The 12188-nt window shown below is 39.3% G+C and overlaps 1 protein-coding gene across 1 annotated transcript in view; it reads left to right on the forward strand.

Annotated features, from left to right (window-relative positions):
- psidin (phagocyte signaling impaired) overlaps positions 1-12188 on the forward strand; it is an 89540-nt gene that overhangs the window by 45979 nt on the left and 31373 nt on the right. Inside the window, exons 9-10 of the mRNA XM_081768727.1 lie at positions 4638-4801; positions 9532-9704. Coding sequence (XP_081624853.1) covers positions 4638-4801; positions 9532-9704 — 337 coding nt within the window. The remainder of the gene's footprint in view (positions 1-4637; positions 4802-9531; positions 9705-12188) is intronic.

Consider the following 12188-nt stretch of genomic DNA (forward strand, 5'->3'; position numbering starts at 1 on the left):
AAATAATTCAAACCTATGTAATGTGTGCTAGAAATGAGAAAAGGAACGAAAGGGGAAGTGCAGGAGTACGGGATAGAATTTACTGGCAAGTTCTTTTAGTTTCTGTAGCAATTAGCATTCTGAAACAAATGAAATATTAGTTTTACGGTTATACCTATTATACTCATTAAAGAAGACGGATGATTAATGAAAGTGAATGATTATGAAAGTAACTTTTCTGTGCTCTCCCACCGGGAATCGTATACTACACGACGTGCACTCAAGGCACACGCAATAACCACTAGATCGGCGAGGAGGGCAATTGACTTTCTAGTTTCTTAAACCATGGAGTTAGTTTTAAAGTGGTTTAAAAACCTCTAGTATTATAGGTTGAGGTGCTTCCACAACAATTTTTATAGAGGGAGTTTGACTATGGGCCTATGACCTCTCCAACTACCTTCATAAAAAATGTTGCGTGTGTACCTTAGGATTCTAAAACATCTATTTTTGGATAGAGCACATACTAGTTCCTAAGTGAAGTCTTGACCCGACTACAGTAGTTCCCATAGTTTTGGAGCTATGTTTTCGGCAGCCTATAACACGTAAACGATGGGGTTTTCGCCCTATATTTATTGAAACTTTTTTTTTTGTTTGTTTTACTGTCAGGAATCAGTACTCTGCTTTTGTACAACGAATTTAGCGCCATACTGTATAATATATATATATATATATATATATATACACTGGAAAATCATATTTGGAAAATTGCATATTTCAAGTCTACATACCATAATACGTGGCATAATAAAATGTAGCAGATTATACAGAGGTTGTTCAGCTTACGTTTGGCCGATTTCCTTCCCCCTCCCGGGCAGAATGGACTCACCCGACCTGGCTCGTGGCGTGCTGCAGTGTTGTGCAATGGCTTCTTGGGAACGGAATTGTTTTTCCGCGCGGACGACAATAACGCACAAAACAGGACCATTGTTGTGAGTGTTGTGTTAAATTTGTTTCCAAGCGTTTGGGTTTCCGCTCTGTGACCAAAATGCCGCCCAAACTAAGCCGGTTTTGGGAAGGCTATGTTGCGGCTCTTTATGATGCCCACTTTAGTGTTTCTGTCATTAGAAAACAGTGCAAGAAGAATGGTTGCAACATCAGTTTAAGTGGAATAAAAACATTTATTAAAAAGTACAAGGGCAACGAAGCTCCACCATTTGGATCACCAACGCAGTTGTCTAGGAAGCGGGAATGCACCAAGGCCACCTCCACCATGCAGAGGAAACTTCGCAAAATGGCAATGCAAGAAAATCCGCCAACACAAAGGTGTATGGCTAATCGTCTTGACGTGTCTTTGGGGACTGTGAGCCGGACGTTACACCATCAACTCAAGCTGGAAAAAGTCGTGAAAGCTCGCGGCCATCTTCTCACGGATGCCCACGAAAAGGAACGAAAGTGTAACGCCCGGAAGCTGTACGAACGGCATTTGGCAAAACAAAGGTGGATGTACGTCGTAACGCTCGATGAAGCATGGATTCACCTTTCCGACTGCGGCAAACCGAGAGCCATCATGTACCGAGAGAAAGGCACCAAGAACTTCAAAAGGTGGGTCCGTGTCTGTAAAGAATCCTTCCCAAAAGGGTTCATGGTCGTTACTGGCTACTATTACCGAGATAAATTGAACATTCGTAGGGTGGCGAAGAGCTGCAAAATAAATTCGCAGTATTTTCAGGAGCAGATCATGCGGCCGATCTACGAGCATGAGATTCCAACAATGTACGGAAATGACGCCAATTTGGTGCGCATTCACATGGACACGGCCTCATCACGTAGCTCACCATCGTCCCTCGCATTGTACAGGGAGATGGAGGAGGCAAGTGGTATACAGGTGATACCTTTCAATGAGGTACCTGTTAAATCTCCAGATGCAAAGCCCTATGGACTATTGTGGATTTGGATTGCTGAAGCGGGCTTTGGGAAAACGGCGTGTGACAACTGTGGAAGGACTTTGGAAAGCTGTGCAAAGGGAATGGGACAAGATTCCCCTCCCAGTTCTTCAAAGAAACCTATTACAGTGGAAATTACACTGTCGGGCTATTGTTAGAAACCAAGGGAAACACATCGAGCACTTACGGACCTGGCGCCATGGATTCTTCTAAATTTTTAGGTAAGTCGAAATTGGCCAAATGTAGACTGAACAACCTCTGTACTTTATAGGTACATCTTTACATCATTGACCACCCATTACTTTTTGGACGAAGTCGTTCAGTGACGTATAAGTCACGGGGCAAAACAGAACCCCTTGCCAGACGGTGGCAGGGATCTGACTCGATCAGTTAGTGTGGTACATGTGCATAGAATGGGGAATCAGTCTTTAACACAATCCGTTAAAGATGTGGAAGTCGTTGAGTGTTGAGGTTGCTAAAATAGATTAGGGCATCCTTCGTGGCTAAGCGGTTAGCGTATGTGCCTTCGGCGTGGGAGACCGGGGTTCGATTCCCGACGGGAGCTCATGTGGTTCGGATTCCACGTTAATGAGTAGGTCCTTTATAGCTTCGAATTCCACATCTCATATAGCCTCACTCTGAAAGGGACGTTAAACTCAAAATCAACTCCACTCAATAAACTTGGGCACAAATTGTGGCACAATTAATAGACTTTAACGAGAACATAGTATCAGTGTATGTGAGTACACCGTTCACCGTACACTGTTAGGTATGGGCCTCTCCAACCGATATCCCACACATATATCAATTTTAACCACACGTCATTATCGATTACGATGAATGGTTCATCGTCGAGGGACCACCAAGCAATGACAAGGTCCGATGAATCACGATGCTGCCTTTATCACATCGAATGTCAGGTTCAGAATCCGTAGTTCCAGGGGGGACAGCTGCTCGAGACGTATACAGTAGGACAATGACAGGCCGGTGGTAACCCCATTATGATATGGTGAACCTTCACAGGGTCATCCATGCTGATCATGTACTCTCATTCATATCGTCCATGTTTTCAGTTAATAATGGCATCTTTCAGCAGGAAAAAACCCTCTTTGTTACAAGACCAACGTTGTGCAGCAGTGTTTTGACAAATTTCGGTTGCTGCAAAGGCCTCAAACTCATCCGATCTTAACCCAATAGAATTCCTGTCATTGAACGTCAGATCCGACCTCATCGGTCCCCTTCGCAGAATTTACAGGAATGTGATTTTTGTGTGCAGAGACGGTGCGCCATATCTCCAGCCATCTACCATGCCCCACATTACGCTATGCCAAACCACATTTTTGCTGTTACGCTATCCAAAGGTGGACAAACCAGATGTTAGGTAGGTGGTCATATGTTCTGGCCGGTTAGTGTGTATTTTATATTTTTAGAATAAAGCTTATTCGGGTATACTAATGTCGGTATATATTTATCGGAAGCAATTGTAAATCAGAAGGTGCTGTCTTGTATATAGAATTATTGTTTGAATTTAGCTCAAGGTATTTGCTTGTTTTATCCGTATGGAACACGTCGAATGGAACTGTGATATTACATTTTATCCTCACCAGCACAACATGCTGTTTTCGTAATATAAGAAAACAAAATTCAAAAAGATTTACTTTGGCCAGTCTTCGTTATTTTTTAAGCACAAAGAATAAAATAGAGCACAAAGAAGGGTTTAGTGGGGAAACAAACACAATTCGGAACACAATGTAATCGCATACTTGTAATGCGAACTCCGATTTGACAAGAGTTATAGTAGCCGTAATGAAACAAGTTCGTGGTAATTTAATAAATTAGTGACTGAAAAAGATACTCAAAGACATAATCTTTCATAGACTCAAAAGTAAAACCGCATATCGCATTTAAAAAAAAAAAAACAAAAAAACCGAAGAGCAGCATGGTTAAGTAGTGACGTGTCAATTTCAGTTAAAATTTCTATTTCCACAACTATCGAATACAAGTACAATTTTCTGTCGATATAATTTACGAGATATCGTAAGATTATGCATTAGTACATCAAACGTTTGTCAAATTAATTAATACTAATTTTGATCGCAGAAAAAGTTTCTGGTTCATAAAACATTCAAATTGCACGAAATGGGAAGAAAAAGGAAAGCTCGTCTATAAAAACTGCTAAACTGTTTTCTGTAATTTGATAGTTGGTGCTAGATATGTCTAGATTTTTTGAGGGAGCCAAATCTGCTATATCGTTTTTTGGGTTCTGGAGCAACATTTATAAAAGATTAGAGAGATTTCCGGATTTAATGACGAACTTCCTGGTACTAGAGAAATGTCAGGGGTGAGAGCACAAAAATTTGAACACGTTGCAGTGGTGCGTATTTCATCTTAAACTGTAGGTCTACGTCTCATTTAACCTTGATGCTAAAAGGGGGCACTAAATGTCAAGGAAGAAATAAACAAAATCAGGTCTCAACTTCCATTGCAGCCATCAATTTTTTTAAAAAAATAATTTTTGAATTTAATATATCTAGATTCTAAAAGTAAGTGTCTCGACATCTTATTTAAGGAAGCCTTTGCCCATTCAATCTATCTTTGTTTTAACAGATTTTGTGTATCTATATACAGTGTTTGCATTTTTGTTCTTTGCAGAGGTAAGTTCCGTAATTAGTTGTGACCAAATCTATTCGTGTTTGTATTTGTTTTCTCCTTAAGGTAACAAAAATGCAACAGCACATAAGTTTAAACCAGTTGAGCAGGTATCTTGGAATTCATCGGAGCCTTCCACCAGAGCAAAAGATTGGATTGACAGCTAAGCTTCTCAAGCACTACGACAGTGGGATTAAATTTTCGGAGAATCTCTTGCACACGGATTATCCGTAAGTGATTTTCAGGAATTGTTTTACTTCTCTTGGGCACTCAAATTTCATTATTTTATAAAAAGTCTTTGAGAGCAAATTCTAGTATATTTTGTAGCACTTTTGACGTATTAAGTGGCAGTATAGTATAAAACCTCACGGCTGAAACCTTGCCGACCAAAATCTCACGTGATCAAAACCTGCGGAATATAATTTCGCATAGCTAAAATTCGCGAGTGCAACAAAATCTTTATTCAGTGGAGAATCTTCAATATACCAATATATAGCAAAACTGTTAATCCAGAGTAATTGGAGTGATAAGTTGACCGGATCAACGAAAGTCCAAATGAACTGAAATAACCTAAAAGAACAGTAGAAACTGCATTAATACTGTTTATAGCAACGAAACATGTTTATAGTGATACATTTAAAGGACATAGGTCTGCGTACATGTACGTACTACTAAATAGTAAAACACAAAGCAATTGCAGTACGTACATGCGTTATACCCTGCATGACGTGACAAAGTGATGTAATAAAAAAATGTTTGTTTTTTTGATGTTACGACTGCTGTGAAATCAGGGAAATCCCGCTTTTGTTGAACAATATTCATTCATTATAATTACATGGGCGCATGGGGGGGGGGGGATATTCAAAATTAACAAAAAAAATGGCTACTTAGCAATGAATCCTCCCTTGAAAAATTTAAAGATTTTGACGTTTCGGAACTCTCAGCTGGTTCCTTCCTCAGTGGCAAGGTAAAAAGGATTAAAACGGAAAAGAGATAAAAGGAGTAAAACCAGGAATACATACCACTATATAAAAGAACGTACAAAAAAGATCCTGAGATGAACAGAGCAGAGTGAAAAAAAGAATGAACTGAATAAAAAAGAACGCGGTGTCTGTTAGGCCACTATTGCCAGATCCAAAGTATGCATCAAAGGTAGGTACCCAAGTTCGATCAATGTTGCCAGTATCAAGGTTCAATGCAGGTTTATGAATAAAGAACGATTCTTTAATTTCCCGTTGTTTTTTGCTGAACCTATTACCTTAACCTATTTTATATTATGTGAATGTTGTTTTAGATGAAGCGCTAAATCCGACATGCCTTCTTGTGACTTTTTTCATTTAGTTTGGCCAATGTATGAGGAATCACATTCGCAATGGACACGGTAAATACCTGCTTTATTTAATGGATCGACAAAATAGGTTTTAAATCCAGTGAGATGTTTTTGTGTTACCGTTTTGGCGACTACGTATTTGGTTAAACCATTTTTGTAAAATACACAGCTTATAACCGTTTTCTTGTCTTACTTTATATAAAAAATGTATTTCTTCATTGAGATCTTTTTGACGGTCACAAATTAATAATGCTCTACGAAAGAAGTTCTTCCAAATATTGGCCTTGTACATTGGCGGATGAGCTGACTGTTGATGTGTGTAAGTAGTGCCTGCATTGGGTTTTCGGTATACTTTTGTAATAAATTTATTATGTGGTCAGGTAATCACATTGAACCGAAACAGAAACCAGTTTTTGAAAATTAAAAAAGTTGTCGCCGAAACCGGTTTCGGTTTTTTAAGCAAAACCAGTTCAGTTTTTCATCGAAACCGGTTTCAGTTTTTCCAAAATTGGTTCTATTTCTGATCATAATAGTATTCCGTTGTTCTCCGGAAACCGATTCCGTTTCCACAGAAATAGTTCTTTTATGTTTTCCAGAACAGTTTTGGGCTTTTAGTTTTTTTACGAAAACCAGTGCGATTTTTCCCGAAGCCGAAAACTGAACCGGTTTTGCCCATCTCTAGTTGAAAGCCTTACCTGCATATCAATCTGAAGATCTCTTTATTTACCTTCACCTCATACGATATTTGTGAGAGGGATTAGTATTAGGATTTAGATTTCTGGGCTTTCGGCATCTACGGCCATTTAGTGCGTCAGGTATTGAGGGATAACGCCCTTCGGCAAGCACACTACCCGGGGAAAGGAAAGGAAAGGAAAAAAGGATTGGGGAAGAAAGGAAGCGGCCTGGGACCTATAAGTTAGATACCATCCCGGCATTTGCCTGGTGTGAATGAGGAAAATCCAGAAAAAACTCATTCAGGATGGCTGGCCTGAAAAAACTTTTTTAAAACACTTTTTCGACCGAGTGCCCCCACCGGGAATCGATCCCGGGACCGTTAGCGACTACGCTACGCAGGAACACTATTTGTGAGAGGGAGATTCGAACTAGAGCAGATTTCTGGAATCTGTATACCTCTAATTGCGGTACGTGACGTTTGGGCGCCGCCGTTTGGGCGCGGACCTTTGGGCCCCGCCGTTTGGGCACTGGACGTTTGGGCGCGAAGCCATTTGGGCGCCAGACGTTTTGGCGCGAGTTAAATTAAAAAGTCATTATGTTAGGCGCTGAGTACTAAGTTGGAATCAATATATCACAAGGTGTCTACTGTAGTGGAAGTCCTTGAATTATACTGGGTTTTGTTTTACATACTAGAAATACTGGAATTTCAAAATTCTAAAAACTGAATTAACAATTAAATTTTGTAAATTTAAGTTTCAACCAAAGTTAAGTGTGCTTTTTATTTGATAGCTTATCAAGCCAAAGGTAAGTAGACCAGACTAGATATGATTGACTGCATTACATACATAGTGAGCCCATTCCATTAAAAAATTTAAAGCAGGCCTTCTACTGTAGTTACGCAATAAGTATGAATGTCAAACACATTTCTAGTGGCTAAATGACCTGTATATGTACAGTTAACTATTATTTTCCACTTTGAAATCGTTCTCTTTTTTTCCTTTCGCCACTTTCTTTAATGCAGATTAAATGCTTACAATGGGGCAAAAAAATGTGTTAAGTTTTGATTTTTATATTAGAATGTTAATAAAAAAAAAAGGTGATACCAGAAATACGGCATACTGCAGTTCCTAAACTCAATGTCTTAGACACCCTGTATGCGAAATATCTTTCCCTCAACTCGATTAGGACTTAGGATTTTTAGATTTCTGGACTCTCGGCATCTAAGGCCATTTAGCCCGTCACGTTTGAGGGAGCACACTATCCGGGGAAAGGGAAGGAAGGAAGCGGCCTGGACCTATAAATTAGGTACCACCCCGGCATTTGCTTGGTGTGAATGAGGAAAACCTCATTCAGGGTAGTTGGCCTGAAAGAGCGTGTTACACTTTTTCGACCGAGTGCCCCTACCGGGAATCGAATCCAGGACCGCTCGCACCGAAGGCGAGAGCGTCAGCGACTACGCTACGCGGGGCCACTTCCCTCAACTCGAGTGCGCGGAAATCTTTTATTGGTAGTTCTTTATTGGACTTACGGAAAAAAAGAGTTTGGCAAACGTAATACGAAAGAAAACAAATTTTAATATTCATAAGTATGTAATTATCAACTTTTTTAAAAAAATACAAAAATTAAATCAATATGTTTTAATTAACATTAAGAAAATTATTAACCCCGTCTGATCTCTTCATTTCCTAGCTTTCTTATATAATACAAAAATTAGATCAACATTAGATCAGAACTACAAGAATCGTGAACAAGCGAAAAATCAATCCATGACGAAGTTAGGCAACAAATGCCACAAACGCATTAAACTATTTAATTCAGATGAATAAATAAGATAGAGATAGAAAATATACAGATAAATGAGGTGAGATAAAGATAGAAATGTAGGAAATGTACATATCTTGATTCGCGCTTAGTTTTCAGTGCCTAGCACACTTTATATGTCATAAATTGTGATTTTTACTATGTACCTCGCGCCCAAACGTCTGGCGCCTAAACGGCTTTGCGCCCAAACATCCGGCGCCCAAACGGCAGCGCCGAAACGTCCGCGCCCAAATGGTGGCGCCCAAACGTCCTGTCCCGTCTAATTGAGGATCAAATACAAATACGTGAAGGTTAAATTCGAACAAGCGTCATTGATGTAAATAATATACTCAGATTTTATTAAGGGATGAAGTGATGAGGGGAATACATTAAACAGAGAAATTACCTACAAGTTATTTAACAGACTGTCAGTTTGAAACGTTGGTACCTTGTCAGTGTGGAACGACTAGAGGGGGTGGCAACATATCTTGGATAGGGGCAATGGAAGTAGAACCACAACTATTATTGTATAGTACTATCATGGCGGCGGCTTCTTGAAGTTCGAATCCTGGATTCAGGTAGAATATTTTTAATAGAAAGGGAGTCTTGTGGCATATTGTTTTAGGGTAACTTCACCACAAACACTCATCTGACATCACTTCCAACGTATCAATCATTTAGTAGCAACTACCTTCATTATCTACTTAATTAACTTGTCTTTCCAAACTTACAAGGTATCTTTACCTTATGTTGCATACTGTAAATGCATTCAAAATTTAGGTTATTTGAGGCACCATTTATTATTATTCAATTGAGCTAATTTTCTGTCCTGGTGGAAACCTGTATGGCTAAGTTTTATCCTGGAGAGATTTTAGCGCGCGAGGTGGTGGCCATGCGATATTTTGTTTCGCAGGGCTTTGGACGACGAGATTTTGGCCTTTGGGTTTTGTAGCTAAATCTTAAGTGGCCTGCTTTTAAAAATCATATTTGTTGGTCATTAAGTTGCTTACGTAAAAAGTGCTGGAAAGCGTAAAAAGAACTCTTAAGATGATACTGAAAGGCAATAGGTAATAAAATTAATTCCTGCAAACGTATGTTTAATATCCTATTTAAGCTATAAAGGTTTAGTTTTTAATTAATGTATTAACTTTTCAGGTATCATGATCCGTACGCCCTCCTTGCCGGCCATCTGTTATACGATGTATGGGAGGAGACAGAGGATTGTTCAGAGCTTCAAAGAGCAATGGTTATATTGGAACATGCATTACAACGTAGCCCATCCAATTTCTCTATAAAATTGTTTCTGGTTAAATTGTATAATTTAGTAGGTGAGTTCCTGGTTGGAATATTATTTTATTTATTTACTACCAAATGTGCTCGTTCTTCGAACGGGAAGAATATTCTTATGCAAAATCTTCGAAAGTAAAGAAATGGGAGCAATATATATCGACGAACAATGCCTTCGGCATTGCGCCTATCGTTTCTCGGGCCAGCAACGTGAACGACAGGAAATACAGTTGGGTTGCTTACCTCAAAGGCTATCACTATAAATTTTGACTGCCCCCAATTCGCGAGTCGAAAAAACTGCTTCATACCTAAGTAGGTCTGGTGAAGATTTGTCTATGTACAAAATATGGTGGCTCAAAGTGAATCCTTTACATGAGAAAATCTTCGGAGACACACATACATACACTTTCTTTAATATATATATTACTAGCTGTAAGCACTCCTGATTGTCGGGTTTTTATTCGAAACCTGGCTAAAAATAGAGGAAGAAGATATATTTATAGGAATATTTCTATAATTCCATTACCAGGGTATTTATCCTGTTATGTAAGCCCGCATAGTAAGTATGTAATGTTGGTTGCATACAAAGTGTTAGACAGCAAGAAATGTGCATACATTCTCCTCGCAAGTCCTCAACCTCACCCAAGCCGAAGTCGAAAAATTTGTTAGTATAAGATTAAATTTGGTGGAGCTTTGTCCATAGGTGATTCCTTTCTATGCGAAAATGTAATGACAGATATACACATTATTTTATTATTGTTAAACAAGATAGGGTCGTGGTTTTCTGTTATTTTTTATATGTACTGCAAATCATTCTTTCAGCTATAATTTTTAATAAGATTTTAGTAGAGAAACGCTTTTAGTACTGTGTGCAAAGCCAGCTAATATAGTACAGAAGGTTGATTTGTCTGTGTGTGTCCGATTGTGACTTCTCACTATTTTAGGAAAAAACTATGTGACCACTATCGGTTTGCTTCGATGTGAGCACTATGTATCTTAGCAACAGCCCTGCACCGTAACTTCCATTGTAGGAGGCTCCGTTGAAATACAGGAACGGGAATCTTGAGGCATTCTCCTGACAGGCCCATCGGACAGTGGTGACGCGATGAGATGCAAAAGTTCTTTTCAATAGGCCAAACCCGCAAAAATCCATTGGACTGGCATCAGGTGACTTCGCTGATATGTCTTGGAAAGGAATAACTGGATGCCGATGTCTGCTGTCATCTGTTGCAGAAAATTCTGTGTAGAACGGGATGTATGTGATGAGGTCTTATCTATATGCACATGGAGTTCATTTATTGCATTTCCGTACAAACGGGGTAAATCTGTATAGATATGTATGAGGATATGTTGCTGATAAAATACGGAGTTGGTTTTGCAGCTTTTAGGCACCTGCCGAATCGTTAACTTGCGTTCATAGTATTCCACGACAACCAAAAACCCCTTTGAGAAACTTGCTTTGCACTGACAGATAAAGTCAAGACGCGTTTTTACGTCTCGTGGTGTTTGTTACGGCTCGAATTTTGCCACAATCTGATAGATAAATCTACGCTTCATCTTTTCCCAGGCGTTCATAGAGGAACCTGCAGTGGGTTTTTCTCGCCCTCCGATGACCCGCAGTATGGATATGTCCACGACTTTCGAACATCATCTGGATCTTTAATTTGCCACGTAGGTTGCGGTTCATAGTTGACTGGGCCACTTGCAATCATACATTGTGTGGGATGATTTTCTTGCAGGGCTGTTCGGCGCAACTTCCGAGCTACAGGTGGAGTAACCGCAGTACACTTCCTACTCTCCTTACTGGGTGAAAGAAGTGCCGGAACGTCGTGGTATTTATGTGGATTAATTATGTTCTTGATGGTCGTTGATCCCAATTTACATCCATTTTCCCTGCACCATTTTTGAATCTGTGTCATGGAAACCTTGGCGTAGAAAAGTGCTACGACGTAATCTTTCCAAAACCATGATGCACGCATCACACATACGCGAATTTGGCGCGGTACTAGAGGCCTTTGACTTCTGCTGTTTGTATATTTCACTTCTGTGAGCAGTAATGAAGGTTTAAAATCGAACACATAGACTGATCAACCTTCTATATTTCATATGGAGGGACTTGATGTGTGTCAACTTGTGCAATATGATCGCCACAATAGCCCAATTTATACAAAATTTGCTAGAGTATGTCAGTGTTAATGTTGTAAGCAGCAGATGTGCATTATTCCGTTTCGTGCTTTGAAATTTTGCATTTTTACGTTTCGTGATTTAATCTAAGGTAGATTGCCTTGTTGGTAGCGTTTTTATAATATTTTGCTCTAAAATCCTGCCGAGTAACTAACGAAGTTCGCTTTTACTAATTCAGTCACTGAAATATCAGCGGCAGCTATTTTGTTTAACTGATTGCTTGACAAACATCTGATACTGTAACAAGAAGCTGCCACCATTCAGCTTTTCATCCTTTATCCTTGCTGTTATGTTAGCATCTTTATCTGTTAAACACTTTTTGTTTTATAAAGATGCTGAAA

The sequence above is a fragment of the Thermobia domestica genome, chromosome 8 (genome assembly GCF_964235325.1).
Source record: "Thermobia domestica chromosome 8, izTheDome1.hap1.1, whole genome shotgun sequence".
Classification (NCBI taxonomy): Eukaryota; Metazoa; Arthropoda; class Insecta; order Zygentoma; family Lepismatidae; genus Thermobia; species Thermobia domestica.